A 19438-nucleotide genomic window follows, 5' to 3' on the forward strand; every position below is an offset into this window, starting at 1 on the left:
TATTAACTATATTTATAATCAATGGTTTCAAACGAAGCTTAGCAGATGCTTAAATGGTTGACTGTTTTGTAGTCACAACAAAAATTGAATCTACATGTAAACAAAAAAATTTGCAAAAGTTGTAATTTGTTGGAATTTCAAAAAATAACAATCATTTTTAGTAACCAGTGGCATTTTTGCTCTATTGCTCAACATTTTTGCCACCACTCCGTAGCTTAAAAGTGCGCAGACGCAGTAAACAGCTGATTAAGGATGTTTATAGGCAAACAAGCAAGCCATAACAAATATTTCACTTGGCCTGTAAGCAGTAAACAGAAACGTGTCAGTAAGAAAAATAAATCAAATCCAAAACTAAATAGGAGAAATGGAGGCCTTCTTGCACTTGGCAGAGGAAAGCTACAACTTAACGCTCAATCGGGAGCTGTTTATCAACGAATGGGCCCAAGAACGGTTGGTATTTCTCCTTTTTTTCGGTTGAGCATTGGAAATTAACAATTTTTGTTGCAGTTTGAGTTTCTTTGAGCCTCTATGGCGTTTTCTCAGCGTTAATCTGGAGCCGAACAATCTTTTTAACTTTTTTATTCCGCTGGGCGGCATCTTTGGTCAAGATATGCTTTTGCATCTTTTGTCCGCAATTACTCTGGTCAGCACTCTAAACTCCTTTGAAAAATGGTAAGTAATGTTAAGAAGCATTTATCTAGTTTCTCTTTTGGAAAAAAATTTACATTTACAAAACCAATAACCAAATACAATTTTTAAGGTGATATTTTAATGGATTTATAAAAGATATTTGCATACAAAAATTATAAAAACAATTTAAAATACTTAATCGTGTTTAAATATAATTTTTTGGTTTAAAAGATAAGTAATGTTTTTTTTTGTTTGAACAGGATTTTCCAGGAGATACGACCTTTGTGGTTTCTGCGGGAGCAGTTTGCCAATGAAAAGCTGGCCGTGAAGCCGCAGGTGGCATTGGAGAGTCATCAGCTGAGCTGCGAGACGAGCGGTGGGCTGCCCTGCGCCCACTCGATGACCTTCACGGTGTTCGTCCTGATCCTGTCTTCGTTCTTCTTTGTCCACTGCTGGGATCGATTCGTTTCATGGCGATCGCCGTTGTTCCGTTGTATAATGTATCCGCTTATCGTCTTCGTGGTGGTCTGCATGTGGCTGAGTCGCCTTTATTTGGCCACTGAGTTTCTCCACCAGTGCATCCTGGGCAGCTACTTCGGGATCAGGGCCCTCAATTTCTTCGAGGGCAACAACAAATATTTGTTCTCCCGATCACGTATATATATGATTACGATTGTTTGCTTTTTGGGAGGATTGGCAATTGCGGTGTTCCTTATCAAAATGCGTCTCGAGATGGATCCCCATTGGTCTGTGCGACAGGTGAATCACATAAATATGCAACTATATTACTGTTGTTAAATAAAGTACCTGTTTTCTAGGCCTTTAAATGGTGCCCTGAGCCCACTTACATGCGTCACGAGGCGAGCCCGATTTTTCAAATTGTCCGAGATCTGGGAAATCTTATGGGATTGGCGCTTGCCTCGCCCCTGTTCAAGCTGTAAGTCAAATTATATTGTATTTTCATCAGCAGATTTTATTGTTTAATTTTTAGTAAGATGACACAATCAACATTTTGGCGTCGCTGCCGAGTCCTTGGAGTTTTGGAGTTTGTCAATCATGGATTGCGCCTATACACACCAAAGCAGTACGGACGTTTAGTTTTCTTTTCCTGGGAGTTTTCCAGAAATGCCTTACATTCCCTCGTACTGCTTAAGTATGTCACAAAATTTTACTAGAATAAGCTTAGTCTTTTAGAATTTTGTACAGATAAACAACATTAGATAAGGCAGATTAATAATTAAATAATTAAAATGCTCAATCAGAGAATTGTTTTAATTCAAAATATCAGGAATAAAAAGTACATGATCAACAAAACATGCTTTTCTATTTAATGAAGCTCCTGTTCAAATATCTATTTATTCTTAATACGGCCTTCTAATATTATTGGTAAAAAACATTTTAAAACTCGTTCTATTGAAACCATCGTTTCTCCGGACCACTTTTTTATAATGTAAGGCGAAGCCAAAATTACAATTATCAAGACATAAGATCAATAACTACTAAAGCAGACAAAATATAGAGAAATTAAACAAACTATGATAATTTTATTTTGATTATGTTAATGTTCTAAATATTTTATTTACAAAATATATTGAAAAACTCCAGCTCTTTCGGCGGACCACAGTTGTAAACGACATCACGCATGGAAACTTTTCTTTACTGTAAAAAGAAAATAATTAAAACACCTCTTAACGAGATAAATAAAACCGCACTTTATACCCAAAAAATTTCAGATATCAAACTTTGTAACAAAAAAATTATTACGCATTTGACTAAATAAAAACACTTAATTTTTTTATTCGACCCGCTGCAATAAAAATGTGTAGATAAAAAGCTTAAAAATTTTGTTGGAGCGGGACGATGCAGAACACTTTAAAAAATGTATAACCCATTCAAAATTTTTATGAAAAATTACTTTAAAGAAGACTGAATTAAAACCTGCAGTTTTAATTCCATAACTTTTCTTTTAAGCATCCGATTTTGAAGTGGTATGTCTTTAAAGTATTGTGGCTTAGTGCTTTAAAAATCTGCGTTTAAAACTTGGTTTGTAATTTCGGATCGATTTTTTTCTATTTTTATGATGTCACCCCTTTCTTAATTTCCGAAAAAATCATCCTTGCAGAAAAGTGACCAAAAACATGCAGTTTTAACTCCATAACTTTTCTTCCTGGCCTCCGATTTCAAAGTGGTATATTTTTAAAGAATTGTGGCTTAAGTCTCTAAACTTGTGCATATAAATTTTGTTTTGAAATTTTGAGTTGTTAATTTTTACGATATAACTCCTTAATCGTTTGCGAAAAATATAGTCCCAGAAAAGTGACCAAAAACCTACAGGGTTAATTCTATAACTTTTCTGTTAAGCTTCCGATTTCGAAGCGGTATGTCTTTATAGTATTGTGGCTTAGTGCTCTAAAAATCTGCGTTTAAAACTTGGTTTGTAATTTCGGATCGATTTTTTTCTATTTTTATGATGTAACCCCTTTCTTAATTTCCGAAAAAATCATCCTTGCAGAAAAGTGACCAAAAACATGCAGTTCTAAATCCATAACTTTTCTTCCTGGCCTCCGATTTCAAAGTGGTATATCTTTAAAGAATTGTGGCTTAAGTCTCTAAACTTGTGCATATAAATTTTGTTTTGAAATTTTGAGTTGTTAATTTTTACGATATAACTCCTTAATCGTTTGCGAAAAATATAGTCCCAGAAAAGTGACCAAAAACCTACAGGGTTAATTCTATAACTTTTCTGTTAAGCTTCCGATTTCGAAGCGGTATGTCTTTATAGTATTGTGGCTTAGTGCTCTAAAAATCTGCGTTTAAAACTTGGTTTGTAATTTCGGATCGATTTTTTTCTATTTTTATGATGTAACCCCTTTCTTAATTTCCGAAAAAATCATCCTTGCAGAAAAATGACCAAAAACATGCAGTTCTACATCCATAACTTTTCTTCCTGGCCTCCGATTTCAAAGTGGTATATCTTTAAAGAATTGTGGCTTAAGTCTCTAAACTTGTGCATATAAATTTTGTTTTGAAATTTTGAGTAGTTAATTTTTACGATATAACTCCTTAATCGTTTGCGAAAAATATAGTCCCAGAAAAGTGACCAAAAACCTACAGTGTTAATTCTATAACTTTTCTTTTAAGCTTCCGATTTGGAAGTGGTATGTCTTTAAAGTATTGTGGAGTAGTGCTCTAAATTGTATTTTCGGGTCGATTTTTTGCAATTTTTCTGGGGTTTAAATTTAAAAAAAAAATCTATTAATTGCACCCTACCCTCAGTACTTACTTTCCGGCTCACGGTTGGCCATCTGAAGGTTGGTGTTCTTGAGGGATCTTCGCCTATCCGACCGGAAGAGGCAGTCCACACGGTCCGCCTCGAAAAAGGCGTAGACCACGCGCACATTGTTGGTGAACCCGCCACCGTCCTTCCAGGCACTCACGATCACAATGGGATCGCCGTCGTCGATGATGTTCCACTTCTTGGCCGAGGTCAGGGCGAACTGCACCCGGGCGTCCACATCGGTGGCGTAATCGGAGCTAGGTTCCGAGGTGTAGAGAACCGGAAGAACGCCACGATGCATGTAGACCCAACGGGCGGCCCGTTCGCACCGGGTTACGGCCAAAATGGGACATCGTGGCCGGAATTTGCTAACCAAGGTGGCTGATCGACCCGAGGTGGTGAGGACCACAATCAGCGTGGCATTGGTCCTCTTGGCCGTCTCCACAGAGGCAATGGCCAGAGAGTGGGCCGCATCCAACTCGCCACGAACTTCGCTGACCAGGTCGGAGAAGAGATCCCGGAACCACAGGACCTTCTCAGCCTCGCGGCACAGAGTGTCGCAGGTGGCCACCGTCTCCTTCGGATAGGCACCGATGGCCACCTCCGAGGACAGCATTATGCAATCCGCTCCATCTATAATGGCATTGGCCAGATCGAAGCACTCGGCCCGCGTCGGGTGTTGCACTGAGCGCATGGACTCCAGGATGTGCGAGGCCACTATTACCGGCTTGCCGGCCTTATTGCACTGCCCCAGTATGCTCTTCTGGGTGATGAACAGCTTCTCGATGGGTATCTGAGTGCCCAGGTCCGCTCGGGATAGCAAAAGTCCATCGGCCGCCTTCAAGATCTCCGAGAAGCGGCTCAGTGCTATCTTACTGTCCATCTTGGCGATGATCTTGATGTGCTTGCCCTTCTCGCCGAGCACCGTTCGCAGTTCCTTTACATTTTTGGCACTTCGCACCGCCGAGGCAAAGAGGAAGTCCACATTGGCCTTCATGCTGAACTGCAGGTCGAACATGTCCTTCTCGGAGACGGCAGGCAAATCGATTTCGATCTCGGGCAGGATCACATTGCAGTTGTTATTCAGCTGGCCACCTTGGATGACCTCGCACAGCAGCCCATCCACGCCCACCTCCATAATGTGGAGCAGCAGCTTGCCATCGTCGATGAACAGACGGTCCCCCGTCTTGGTTAGATTGATTATATTGGGATAGTCCACATAGACCGCCTCCTTGTTGCCCTTGTCGTACAGATCCCGATTGATGGAGAGCCTTAGATTGTCGCCGGCACGCAGGAACACATCACCATCCAGAAGGCCAGTTCGGATCTGAGGTCCTCGCGTGTCCGCCGCAATGGCCACCGTTCGTATTTGACCCGTCTCCTTGTGAATCCGCTCCAGCGCCTCATTAATCAGCTCAATAGTCTTCGAGTGCATCTCGTGCGATTCGTGAGAGAAGTTCAGCCGGAAAATGTTCACTCCCTTCATGATCATGCTGTATATGATGTCCGCGTTGCGAGAACCAAGGGATATGGTGGCGATCAAGGACACCAGACGTTGGTGGGTGGCCTGCTGCGAGATGTCCAGCTCGCAGATGTGCTCCAGCTCCGTGGAGCCCTCCTTGAGCACCGTTTTCGCGGAGTACGACATTAGAGGTTACAAAAGATAACTTTAAAATTTGGAGCAATTTGCTATAAAATAAAATATACTACAGTGATTACAATACTCTGTGACGTTTTACGAAAAATATTTGTAAACTGAAAAATAATGTTAAGATCCCATTTCCAGATAAGAGAAAGCTTTCGCACGGTGTATAATTCTATTGCTAAGTTTCTCTTTAAACTTTCATTGAAATACTGTTGCCTGAAAATGCAGTGCAACTCAAACTGTAAAGAAAACAAACAAACGACTTCACATTTTTTTGCTTACCCCTAAAGTATGCTACAATAAATTTCGTTTGCCAAACCATCATAAATTGGCTAGAAAATGGTCACAAAATAAAGCTCATTTAGTCAATTATGCACATTATAAAGTCAAAATTTCACATTGTTTCCTACCCTGTAACTCTGTATTTTGTACCGTAAACAAAACTAAATCATAAATGTTTAATTCGTATTTTAATATTGTTTTATTTTCTGTTTTTCTTTATGTTTTTCTCTGCCAATAACTCAATAAACGCTACTTAAACAATAAAACTAATTGCGTAACATAATTAAAGATAGCACTTAGTAACGCTACTATATTAATTGGAGCTATTTGCTAACTAACTACATACTTCGAGTGCTTAAGTACATTGACTTTAGCTTTGACTACAACTAGTGGCAGCACATGCACTACATATAATTACGATTAAATAATAACGCTAATGTAAATGCTTTGCAAATGAGTTTAAATTAATTGAAGAGAAATGTGTAGTTTGAATGCTATCTAAAATGGAGCGAGTCTAGGTCTAATTTGTCCGATATGTAAATGTAGCTTGGTTGATGGATGGCTGGCCAGTGAGTGGCCATCGATATAGTCGATGGAAGGACTATCTGCAGCCACAAGATTCCACCACCATATTGGGCAGCGTCTTCACCGTGGCCGTATTACTCGAGTCCATCACGACCAGCTGCAGCGAGGAATACTGTTTGGCGGTGCAGCAGGGCACCAACTCCAGCGACTTGTTAGCACCGCTTGTGGAGAGAATTTTCTGTAAAAAAAAATAAGAAATCTATTAGTGATTTGTTCGAAAATTATATCAAAGGTCTTTTTTTTCCCAAAATATAACTAGTCTTATTTTCTTTCTGATAATATTTTTATATTGACAGGATATATTTAAAATAAATCAATATTGCACATTTTTATTATTAAAAGATTGTTAAGAAAACATTTTTAATTTAAATAAAATTCAAATGAAAAACGAATCTAATACCAAAATAAAAATAAAAATATCACTTATTTAATAATCTTTTTGAGAATATTTCAATACTGACTATTTAAATTGTTAAATATCTATGCAAAGTTTATAAAAATAGTTAGCATAAATTTCCTTAAAATTCCTGATAGTGCTATTAAATCCAAATAAAATTCTCAATCTTTTAAATAAAAAACCCATTTATATTTCTAAAGAAAAACGAATCTTAAATCAAGCTAAAGTTTCCCATAATTTAATTTAGACACCTACCATTATGGAGCTGTGGTGGGAGGCCGCTTGCGTGACACTCGCCACCGAGCTGCAGGATCCGCGACAGAAGTAGGCATTGTAGCCCTCCGGCTTCAGGATCCAGTTGCTCCAGCCGATGTCCCGGAAGGATATGTACAAGTGCTCCCGGCAGCACTCCGTCATTCCGCTGGAGCAGTTGATGCTGCGCTTCTGGCGGCTCTTCCGGCGCCTATTCTGCATATCGATCATGATGAAGGGCCGGTAATCCTTGTCCACCGATATGATCTCCTCCATGTTGCTGACCTCGCAGCCCCCACACGAAATCTGGATGAGGTGGCTCAGCTCGTGACCGCTGATCCAGTGCTTGATGGGCCACTCAATGTCGATCTTCATCCACTCATCTGGAAATATTCAGAAAAAATAATAAATCATTGAAATGTATGCTTAATAAAGTGAAGGCAAGCATTGTTTTCATTTGAATCACAATATTTTTCAAGCAACTTTTGCTATCAGCCAAACTGACCCCAGGAACTCCCAATTTTCGGGGGGTTGTCCAATCGTTTGTTGGCCAAAGTTCAGCTTTTGCACCCACAAATATTTGTATTTTGCCAAGTTATTCACCCACATGAATTCAAGATTCAAGATTCGGTTTGGTGAGCTATCACGAATCTGCCCAATGATCTGTCTAATTGAATTGAAAAAACACAAACAGCGGTTGTCATCGTTTCCACTTATCGGCTATGGCGGTCAGTATAATTATTATAATAACCATCTAGTATAGAGGACTTGTCACTGATTTTGATTTCTCTCCATGAGGGTATTGGGGGTCAGTTTTGGACGTTCCGTTTCGTTCCGTTTTCGTTTTAGCTGTCGACCAAAGGTCCAAACGTTTGCGATTCATTTCTTTTTAGCGGATGATTACGTTTCTGGAGATTATCGTTTAAGTATAACATATACTAACCTTGCACATTCACCGACTGGATGGCTATGGTCTTGGTGGCCGTCAAATACTTGGAGTCCTGCTGCGGATTCACCTCCACCTCGGAAACGACAATCGTCTGCTGCGAACTGGTGCTGTTCAAAGAACCCGTTTCCGACTCCGATCCTTCATCTGTGCGATTCTGTTTGTTTTTGAAAAGCCACAGGACGGCAGTGCTCACATCGAAGCCTTCGGCATCGGCATCGTCGATCTTGAAGCTGAAGCACATGGACGGGTTGGATTTTCCACCGCCCAAGCGATTGCATTCGACCTCCTCTGTAAAAAGTTATAGAAATTAATTAGGTTTTGTTGGCTAGTCTGTGGAATTAAAAAAAAAAATAATATTCGTACTCCACATAAGTTTAAAAAAAATAATTAAAGTTTGTTAGCTAATCTGTACAATCAAAAAAGATAAAAAAAAGGTTTTAGGTACTTTTAAGAAGTCCTATATTAATTATCATTTCAGTTTATCTTTTCTAACTTTACGAAATATGTATTTGGTAGGACTATCTACATATTTAATCAAAAAAATAAATCTTAGACATTTTTCCTGACAAAAATAGATGTTTAAGAAATGTTTTAGTTTTCCTAACAAAGAACTTATTAAAAATTTGTATTATGTGCAATTTCATTAAAATTAAGTCTCCTTTATGGTTCCCTTTCCTGATTTCAAAAATTTATTTATTTGGTTAGATTCTCTACAAATCTACAAATCATTAAAATTTGAAACAACAATTTTTTATAAATTTTTGTTTTGTAAAATTTTATGAAAATTGAACTCAATTTGAATTTTTGTTTTAAATGTAATAATTTTTTACCTCTATTAAGCAGTATGAACTTTTTGCTAGTCCTGGCATAGTAATCGTCCAGCTCCTTGTTCTTGGTGCTGTCATCCGGATGGGAGAGGGTCATGCCATCGAAGATGGGCTTAGGCAGCTCCACGGCTGAGACCTTGGGACTCTCCTTGAGGCGGAGCTTCTCCAGAATCTGCTGCTTGACGAACTCGATGCGCAGCTGGGTCAACTGCTCCTCGGTGATGTGTTCCACTTGGCGATTGCTTTCGCATTTGGGACATCCACCACTACGGGATTTAACTGAGATGGTGATGTTTCTCTCGCCCAGATCCTGACTTTCGGTCTCCACAATGGGAACCTGGGGTTCCACTTCCAGATTGGAGTCCTTCTCCTGCCGCTCCTGCTTCTCCTCCTCCGCCAAAAGTTCATTTCGCACAAAGTCCAAGGGTGAGAGTTCCTCGGCGGAGAATGATGACTCGTCGGGGGCATCTCCAAACATGACGGGGAACTCCTCGACCTCCTCCTCCGTGGCAATCTCATGGCGGTGCGACTTCTCCTCCTGCTCCATGAGATGCTGCCACAAACGGGGCACCTTGAACTGCTCCCCGGCGGGATGATTGTAGCTCAGCTCCTGCTGAATGAGGTCCTGCGTCTTCTTAAGGACATGACGCCTCAGGCGGGCATAGTACTCCTGCTTGGTGATCGGTGCATCGTCCTCCCCGCTCGGATCCGGTTCCAGGTGCTTCAGTTGCCGCGATCGCTGCTGGCGGATGTGGTGCTCCTGCTGCAGCTGCAGCTGCTGCGAGGTGTGCTGCACATGGGGATGCGACTGGTGCTTGGGATTCGGACGCAGGATGTCGCCGCGGGAACTGGGATGCGATCGGGCATGCAGGCGATTGTACACATTCCTATTCTCCAAAGCCAGGCACATTAGGAGCACCAAAGTAATAAAGTATTTAGTCATTTCTTAGGGACTTTCTCTTCACTTGCTTTTGAAATTGAAATCTTTAATATTCAATATGTGGCGGCTACTTGGGCTTTTCACTCTACTTTTATCGGCTGGGGCTGATTGCTATCTATTTGGCAGCATTAAAACATCAATAATTGTGTCTTTGAGGTTCACAAAACTCATAGAATTGCAGCAGTTTTCACTTATTGTTGCCGTTTTAGAGCCTTCTTCGAGCACTTTTCAGAAACGTATTTGAATGTTGTTATTTATTGCAATTGTTTTATACGCTTGAATGATACATGATCAACGTTTTTTAAGTTTTTCTTTAGTCTTGTCTGCAAGTAAAAAAATTAAATTTTAAAAATTATAGCTTTGAAATATATATACATAAATTATAAATATTTTTTTAAGCACTCTCCATTATTTAAAGCCTATTAATATTCCCAAAAAAAAGTAAACCCTAACTGAAAGCCTTGACCAAAAAAGATTTCTTTTCATATTTATTTAAATGAATTTATTTAACGATTCAGCTTTTTAAACGTGCTGCCCCAATTAAATTGCAATTTAATATGCCAGCGCGACAGGTGCACTTATCACTCACTAAGCCAGAAGTCTCGCTTAATTTTTCACCGAATTGCATCATTTATTTGATTTTGTTTAAATTGGAAATCGGAATCAGGGCGGCAAAGTGCAGATTTTGTTTGACATGAATTCCGGGATTATTTAGTTTTTGCCCAAGTATTCAAATTGACATTATCACTGGCTCGCAGGCCAAAAGGCTAATCGCTTATCTGGGCTAGGATTCGCTTTATTGGCTTTATACTATAGTTGATAAGCAGGTGCAATTAGATGGCAATTAGGTGGACCCCACACGTACCGTGAGCACACTCCGTTTTGAATTTTATTGGTGGTCACTTTGAACCCGGACACGAAACACGGGATTTATTAGGCGATATATATATATATATTTAGTATATATGTTTTCTATATTTTTCCCTTTTTTTCGTTTTCTTTTTCTTCCGACATGCGACAGCGCAAACGAGTTGTGAATGAATGAAGCGGTTGGCTGATTAGTAGAACAATTTATGTGACGAGCGGAGCGCCGCTGATTGATCGTTCCGCGAGCGTTGCTCAAAAGCCGAGGCGATACGATCCAATACGATTCGATCCGAACCGAACCATTCGGATTGGATCCGATTTGTTGGCCTCTTGATTTCCCAGACAATCGAGCAGACCATAGTGGTCTATAGTTACATGGCGCTCTCCACCTGAAAGAAAATCAAAGTATATGCAAGTGCGCTACACCATTGCATCAGCTTCAAGAAAAAAAAACGCCAAGCCACCGAAATGCATAAAATTATTAATTGCAATTTTTAATTTAATTTTTTTTTCTTTTGTTCCTCTGGCCCCCTTGGGCCATGCCACGCCCCCATTGTGGCCACTATCTGGTAACATTTTTGGCCGGCACTTGGCCGCAATGGGGAATTTTGATATGAAGTGAATTTATGATCGCATCGAGTTCCGAGTCGAGTGCCGAGTGGCCCATTCATGCTAATTACCCCACAGCGCTATCAAGCTTGACTTTGATGATCCGACTCGATTGTGTGTCAATCAATTAATAGTGAACACGTTGCTGATAACAGCGATTCTTCCCTTTTACCGAGCCGGGTACAAAAAACGAGAGCATGGAATATGGAGTACGATTATAATTAACTACGCATATTATACGATTATCACAGGGCTCTTTAATCGCATTTCGGGGAATAAATTAGATGCACGCGATTGCTAAATCACTCGCATTTCAAATGATTGGCGCCCGCTTAATTACCGTATTTATTTTCCAATTCAATTGAAGGAATGAAAGTGCTGTTGATCGGGGAAAATTATGTGAGCCGCTACCAAGTGGGCGATTCACGGGCTGTGTGTTTATTTTCGTTTGGGAATTTCATCAGCCCGAATTTCTTTTATTCATTGTGGTCGTCTCGTCTAAATGTAGAACACTCGGGTAAGGTCAAGAAAACTAAATGAAGGCCGGTGTGCGTTGATCACGAGCTGTGGTACCCCCCATTTGGTTTCGATTTAAGAGCTGAACACGTGCCCGATTCACTTGTCACGATCTGGGATTTTCTAAAGCCTTTTAAATCATCGAAATTAATTGACAGAAATCTTTGTAGGCCTCAGCGAATTCTAGCTACATTGTTGTAAGGTTTAATGGAAGGTTGCCTATATATATAAGACAGATGTTTATAAACCTCAATATTTTAATCAACAAATTTTGAGATTATGTAAAGCTGACAATTTTTTATTTAAGACCAGGCATTAATATTATTGAAGATGTTTGGCTTTTTTTCAAAACTTCCCATTTCTTGTTATATAACCCTTATAAAAAGGGTTTTTCAAAGTCCGCTCCCAACTTTTCGCACACTTTTCGATTACGTCCTTGCCTTTAGCATAGGTCATACCACCTATCATCTCATCGCATATTTTTCCACAATCTACGTAGATTGCCACGTACCAAAATTTGTATAATTTCCACGCCACACACATATTGACGTCGATTATGGCACCAGGGGGCCTATATAATTGGCAGATCTCATCAGATCCAATCAGGAAGCATAGACTGACACACACGCGACATGTGACACGTTTATAAACATATATATTTATTAATTTTTTGACGCAATTTAACGATTGACCGACTTATCAAAGGCAGAAATCAAATCGAGGCGTGCGACTCGATGACATGGGGGTCCGGAAAGGGGGGATCAGAAGTTAAAGAAGGTCATTTAATGCCCAGCAATCGAGGGGCTACGGCTACGTCATCGAGCACGCAAGTGGCGCGTGATTCGCGAGGCTGAAATAAAAAACCTAAAGACTCCTCGGTTGCCAAGTCAATGCAAATCGGAGCAACTGGGGATCGGAGTGAAGTGGAGTGGAGTGGCATGGAGTTGAGAGCAAAGTACAGACGACTGACTTGACGACTCTTCTTGGGGGTTTTCCATGGGCTCGGGCTCCTCCCCTTTATCATTTTTGCATTAATTACGGGGCAGCGGCTGGGGCTATCGTAATTGCCGGTCATTATCACTTGCATTTCTTTCGCCCTGCAGTTGAATGCACTGCAACAAAATGCCCAATGCGTCTTTGGGTTTTTGGCAATAAATCTCCCGATCACGCTGTGCACGCTGATCAGCGATTGGGAGCATGCCACGATCTGGACTTTGGAACCCACTCACGGAGATTGCCCCGATTGCCCGATTGAGGCAGCGCAAAATACAAATTTGCTTTAACACTTTTAATATTTTGCCCACACGCTCATCGTCGATGCCATAATAAATAAAGTGCAGGATTAACTGGGATCAGTTGGGAATCCACTATAATTTGGTTAATGTCTTTCGACGTGGCTATATCTTCTAGAATTCGCACCCAGATTTGCCAAGTGCCTTTGTAGGTTGGCCTCGCAAACTATCATCAATCAATCAATGATCGAAAAACCTATTTAACAACTTGATTATTTTTTATTGATCATTGCATGAATTTCCGAAATAAAAACTAGGAATTTCCATGCCCAGGGATAGAAACATTTATAACGATATCGGTTTTATGATCTTGTTCTTTTGATTCACCTCCAAAAAAACGTTATCGAAATCTAGATAGAAAAAACCCACGAAATAAGTCATCACTTTTATATTTAACTTAGTGCCCCCATAGAGCTTATAAAATATTTAAGTCGTCATTGTTAATTATAGTCTAATTAAGACATTAAGCATGTTCAGCTATAAAGTCATTTAAATATTAACAATATATTAATAATAGATATAGACCAATTTATAAAAAACCATATTTACTTGAAACTAATTTAAATTCTTTTAAAATGACAAATGTGTATATTATATAACTCACCTTATTTAATAATCCATTGGTAAATATTTAAAAAATATTCTTTTTACACAAAGTTGGCAAGCCTTTTTCAAAGATGCTTTCCGAATGTCCTTGAATGATTTTTCTAGCTGATTAGTCTTGTTAATTGTTTTCGCAAATCATTTTTGCCAACTAATCATTGTTTTTATTTCACCACTTGAACTTGATCTCCTCAAAGTGACAAGCTTATTTATTTTGTTTAACAAAAACAAAGGCACTGTGACTTTCCTTTTTTCAAAAGTATTTTTTTGTTTTTTTGTTTTTTGAGAGGAGAAGCCCACAAAGTTATTTGTCACCAAATTGGTTAATGCCCCGATTTGATATTTTTTGGTCCGATCGTTGAGAACGTCTGCGTGTGAATAATTCGACGATGGACGGCGCAGCGACCGCAAAGGCTGCTCTGGAGCGGTACGACTAACGGTATCTGTGGGGAGCGGTATGGGTATGGGTATGGGTATTGCAGACAGGCCAGTTGTTTGATAACAAACTTGCTGATTATTAAATGATGCGCAATTTTACTATATTTTTTTTTTCAAATGCAAAGAAATAGAAAGAAACAGGGAGAGAGAGAGAGAGGTAGGTCTGATTAGATTGTATCTCTCCCTCCCTCTCTAGAGATACTTCAAATCCGGTTGGTTCCGATCCGATCGCCTCCTGCATCGAACACCCACGCCGCTCGTCGAACACGTTCGATGCCCCCAAGTTCGATGCTGGCGCTCGAGCGCAGCATTCGTCACCCAAAACGTGAGCTGACGTCGCTCGTTGTTGGGGTTTTTGCGCTCGTTCCAACCGGGTCTAAAGTCCAGCGGCAGCCGGCTTGTTTGATAGCCGACATTGCCTAATGGCTAATGGCTAATGGTTCTCCTCACACCATCGATTTCTTGTGATAGCCCAAAGTCTAATTATACTTGGTACTCGTTGGGAAGTATGAGTTTATTGGATTCTACAGGAAAGGGGAATCCTTTCGATTCTAGAAGGTTAAAGAGTTGATTTACCCATGTCCCATATTAAGAAAAAATTCAAGAAGACAAAGAAATTTAGAAATAGTTTTTTATAAAAACATCAAAATGTAAAAATTTAGCACGGCTTAAATAATTGTTTTATCAGGTACGTTCTTAATTAAATGTAAGATTCTCTTGTAGCACCAGTATATTGACAGAAAGAATAAATAAATAATTAAATAACTGTCTTGAGAAAACATTTAACACTTAATAAAAACAAAAAACATCTCAACATAATGCTAGGTTAATACAATGAATAAAATAAAAAAGTTTACAATGAGTAAAAGTTAAAAAGAATAGCAACATTAATATTAGAGCCTGGTGACCTACAAACGCTTAAAACTGACTTAACTTTCCTTACTTATAAGGTGAGGTAAACAAGTACCAAGTATCCCAAATTTGAGGTTTCACTATAGCTTTCCTTCCTGTTATTGTTTAGTTTCTTAACGCGTTTAATCGTTTCCCTTTTGACCAATTTATGATGAGCTTTTACGACGTTCTTGAGTTTTTATGTTTTTGACTTGCTTGTGGTACCAATTGATTAGCATGTGTGATATCATAACTATAGAGTTTTCACGCCCGGTGAGCATGGGCCTTTTGTAGATTATCATGGAGGATTATAGTATGTAAATTGTTTATATAAATTTAAACTTGACTTTGATTCCGTATCGCAGTGTTTCACTTTCAGACCTCATGCCAATCGACTGATTAAATCCGTCTCGAGTTTTGCTTACCTTGAGACTTCATAACAAAGCATTCACCTCAATTCTAATGCGATGAAATTTTACGTTTTAGCTACCATATTCCGTATACTCAGGATCGAGAAACGACCTGTTCCCAACCTACGTCTAAATTAAAAATGTGGCGCGCGTGCTGAAAAACACGTCACAAAGTTTGGCTTATCATGGCCAGGCCTCTAGAAATAAAGTTTTTATATAAAACAGTGTCATAATTAAATCCACTTTGAACCGATTATTCTATTTGTCATCTACAGTAGCCCTGATTGGGGTATTCTGACATTCGTTATAAATTTGCGTGCCGCAGAAGAGGAATATTTGAATGTTTTAAGAGTTCCTTGCTAAAAATGATTTTCAAAGCTTATTATAAAACATAATGCAATTTACTTCATTATTTTCTGATTCGTTCAAATCGCTTTTAATGATTATTAATGGCCTTACTCGTCTAGACTTTACCCTTGCATTTGATCAGGAAAATTCTATGCCTGGCTTCTAAATTTTGTATTAAATTATTCCGGAAAGTAAACATTCTTTTGATTCTACGGTTTAGAAAATAGGGTTATTGACGCTCTATTTTTAAAATGGTTAGGTTTATAGGTTAATAAGAGGGCCAACAGAACAAAGTCTTCTGATTACAGAGGATTTCTTGTTGACAACCGGAAAGTAGCCAGACATAAACACAAATGTACAATTTATTTACATATATATTCTGATAACCATTGATAACACCCACGACTTTCGATTTTATTATAAAAAGGAATATAAAAAAAATATTAGAGCGTAGATTAGTAAAATATATTGATGTTGATATAGCCGGGTATTTAATGAGTCAAGGCTGTAAAGTATTTTAAATTCATTTGGATTTTTTCCAGAAGTATTTAAAACATTTTTATTGGAATTGTAAAATAAAATAAAGGGAAAACTATCAAACACTAGCAAAAGACAAATTAATATTGTGGTATTCATAAGTTCTGAAAACCATGAGTACTTAAAGTTGTAATAAGGACAAGTCTTTGTTTATGAGAAATAGAAACAGTAAATAAACTAAGTCATTCCTAATATGTATTTTTTTCAAACTCAGTTTCGAGAGCTTTGGTTAAAACCGATAAGGCCCCATTGAAATGAGTTCAGAAAAGCATTTAGCAAACTAATTAACATGTGGTCAGCATTTGAGGGTTTTCGTCCGAACAGGTGTGGCTCCGTGGCTCCGATTGCAATCTGTTCATGTGGACTCAGCGTGGATCCTCAAGGAGATAATCGAAGTGAAGCCAAAAATAATTATACAGCTCGGACTACAAGAAGTGAAATTAATTAAAAATTCAGTGGAATGAGGGGGCACTTAATCAGCCCGCTGGGGAAACTTTCCGTTCGCTTTGTAAGTGCGGACAAATTGATATTGAGCATAGTAATTGCGAAGCCATGAACGGCATTGCGCCGATGATGGGCAGAATTGACAACTTGGACTTTGGACCACTCGAGATGGAAATGGAGACCGAGACCGCTGACGCCTGCATCCAGAAATTGAGCAGCAGACAGACAGGCTAGACGAGATCGGGCGGACTCCAAATTGAACCACGTCAAGTGGTCGCACATGGTTATATTTAGATCTTTTTTTCGGGAACAAAGTCCATTTACGAGTCATGCGCCGGTCGTGTGAACCAAATTCGAATTTTATCGAATCGTCTCTCACTCAATTCACTCAATCATCTGGCTGCAGTAAAGAGCAATTAACTTGAATTGCCAGTAAGACCACGCATGCAGCTCGTGTCTGCCCGAATTTCGAGGGGCCAGACGATCGAGATGATGCATAGATCTCACATAATGCCAACTGATGACGTTTTTTGCAAACTACACCGCCTTTTGGGCCAAATAAATGACGCCTTGCTTTTGATTTCACCACTTTTTTTTGTTTAAAAATAATACATCACTTTATAATCGCCAATTGTTGTGCTTGGGGACCCGATTTAAAATTAGCATAGTTTCCCACTTGTTTTCGGATTGATGTGGTCAGTTTTAATGCTCTCGAATAGATACTCGAGCCATTCCGTACCCCATGCCAAAAATTAGTTCTTATAAATAGTGTCTTTAAGTTTTGTCTATTTGCCTGTCAAGATTATGAAGAAAAATACACATGAAATTAAGGGAAGCAAAGAGAAAATGTATAATTTTCTAAATTAATTTAAATTTATAGATCAATCATTGTTTATGCTATTGAAAATTGGATGATTTTATTCCCAATTAGGGTATTTGGCCGTAAATGTGTAATAAAAAACTGTGAAGTTCACATCATTACATATTTTGGTTTTGATTAAATCTAATCAATATATTTGTACTTAAACTCAAAGAACATAAGCCCACAAACCCTCTTTAAACCGATAATTAATTCCATGGCTATTGATTTGACTGTTATATATGTCAAGAAATTGTAAGATAAGCTTTCAAAATTGACCTTTGTCATGCACGTTGGGATCTTAATATATACTTATTATAACATTCATATACGAACACAATCAAATGACTCACATAATTAGACAGTGAAGCAAACAGTCGTCGAATAAAGATTACAAAAAGTTAGGAACTTCTAGCAACTGGCGAGTGCACCTCTCGATTAAATATTTTTGATTACGTGCATACACCACGGAATAAGCCAAATTTGCAAGGAATATAAAAGTAATACCACTAATTATTGCCCCTATTATTAGGATAGTAGTAGCCTTGCCATAACCTCGACCATCAAATATATTGATATCACATGAAAAAAGAAACCTAAACAATCAAACATTGGGTGATTGGAGAAATCTAATCTGGGGATGCAAGTTGATTTTTTTTTCTTTTGGGGGTTATAATTATTGTTATTTTACCGATGCAAAAACCGAACAAATTAATTGCCATCGACAACCCCAATATTGCAATTGCCCCACGGCCAAATCAGATTGAGCGCGTGCCGCATTTCTTATCGCCACCCGGGAGCAAGTTCAAGTACCCATTGACCACAAACCACTAAGTCGGTGCCCATTAACCATTAGCCATATAACAAGGGGAAGTGATAAGTGCGTGAGTGCGTGTTTACATTCAGCTCTCCGGTCCAATCATCAATAATAGCGGTCCATCGCGATCAAGACCGAGGACTAGCCGTTTAATTAATTTCTTTGCGCGATTAATAATTTCGGTGCAAGAGTTATAAAGATAAACGATACGGAAAATCACGAACAGAGGGTGTGTAAACCTATGGCTGAACACCTGATTCTGAAGTGAAGGTGACCATTATTCGATGTTGTGATTTATGTACCCGGCCGTAAAGGATTACCAATGAATCATTAGAGATTACTGCCATAGAACTTTGGAATTAAAGTTTTATGGAAATATGTTGGATTATATTAGAATAAAAACAAATATTAAATACCCACTAAAATGATTTCTTCAGATTCCAAATCACAATTTACATAATTCTGGTTTTTAACAACTGCGTATTTATTTTGAATTGTAAGTAATTACAACATAAAGAAATAAATCATTTGTCAACCAATTTTGTTCAGCACTATGAAATCAATATATCTGATTTGGTTAAATAAATCATAAGGAATTAGATTTACAATTGTCGAAATCTAGGGGTGATAAATGATACACTGGCGCCATCTGTACATCTTTTCTCAAAACTAAGAGACAGCTTTGGGGGGTTTTAACACATTCAAAAAAAGCTCAGCAAAATAGCTTTGTTAACATGAGCTTCAGCTAATCAACCCCACACCCTAAAGCAATGTCCTTGCTGACAACTTTGTGTGTCAATGAGAAAATTCTCGTGCAGTACGCATGCACCCAAATATATCCTGCGAACAGGTTTTAAATGAGCTGTTTACTTTCTTTTTGAGAATTGGGAAGAAGAGAAATATGGCGATAACGTCTAGCTAAATTTGGTATGCGGCAGGATTTTTTTAATATTCCAAATTAGAAAAAAAAACCCTTTTGGAACAATAATAAAATTTAAATTTTAATTAAAATTTTAACTCTGG

The 19438-nt window shown here is 38.7% G+C and overlaps 3 protein-coding genes across 5 annotated transcripts; 1 reads left to right on the forward strand and 2 right to left on the reverse strand.

Moving 5' to 3' along the window:
* The first annotated feature begins 252 nt into the window (after positions 1-252).
* On the forward strand, positions 253-1944 carry LOC108148082 (glucose-6-phosphatase catalytic subunit 1). The gene is made up of 5 exons (XM_017274938.2): positions 253-450; positions 508-672; positions 891-1389; positions 1449-1567; positions 1622-1944. The coding sequence occupies exons 1-5, from the start codon at positions 365-367 to the stop codon at positions 1803-1805; spliced, it is 1053 nt and encodes a 350-aa protein (XP_017130427.1). The 5' UTR covers positions 253-364; the 3' UTR covers positions 1806-1944.
* Positions 1466-5711, reverse strand: LOC108148081 (pyruvate kinase). 2 transcript variants are annotated; one of them, XM_017274937.2, is made up of 2 exons: positions 3914-5711; positions 1466-1565 (listed from the first exon to the last, which is right to left on the reverse strand). In XM_017274937.2, the coding sequence occupies exons 1-2, from the start codon at positions 5553-5555 to the stop codon at positions 1561-1563; spliced, it is 1647 nt and encodes a 548-aa protein (XP_017130426.1). In that variant the 5' UTR covers positions 5556-5711; the 3' UTR covers positions 1466-1560. The 2 variants fall into 2 exon arrangements, with proteins under 2 accessions (XP_017130426.1, XP_017130425.1); XM_017274936.2 differs by lacking the exon at positions 1466-1565 and adding an exon at positions 2155-2289 and having other exon boundaries at positions 3914-5710.
* Positions 5712-6014: 303 nt separating this feature from the next.
* LOC108147924 (growth/differentiation factor 8) lies at positions 6015-14054 on the reverse strand. 2 transcript variants are annotated; one of them, XM_017274697.2, is made up of 5 exons: positions 13673-14054; positions 8848-10107; positions 8012-8305; positions 7072-7451; positions 6015-6597 (listed from the first exon to the last, which is right to left on the reverse strand). In XM_017274697.2, exons 2-5 carry the CDS (start codon positions 9785-9787, stop codon positions 6436-6438), a joined length of 1776 nt encoding a protein of 591 aa, XP_017130186.1. In that variant the 5' UTR covers positions 9788-10107; positions 13673-14054; the 3' UTR covers positions 6015-6435. The 2 variants fall into 2 exon arrangements, with proteins under 2 accessions (XP_017130186.1, XP_017130187.1); XM_017274698.2 differs by lacking the exon at positions 13673-14054 and adding an exon at positions 10650-10816.
* Between the last annotated feature and the right edge of the window lie 5384 nt (positions 14055-19438).

This window comes from Drosophila elegans, unplaced genomic scaffold (assembly GCF_018152505.1).
Source record: "Drosophila elegans isolate 14027-0461.03 unplaced genomic scaffold, ASM1815250v1 contig_814, whole genome shotgun sequence".
Taxonomy (NCBI): domain Eukaryota; kingdom Metazoa; phylum Arthropoda; class Insecta; order Diptera; family Drosophilidae; genus Drosophila; species Drosophila elegans.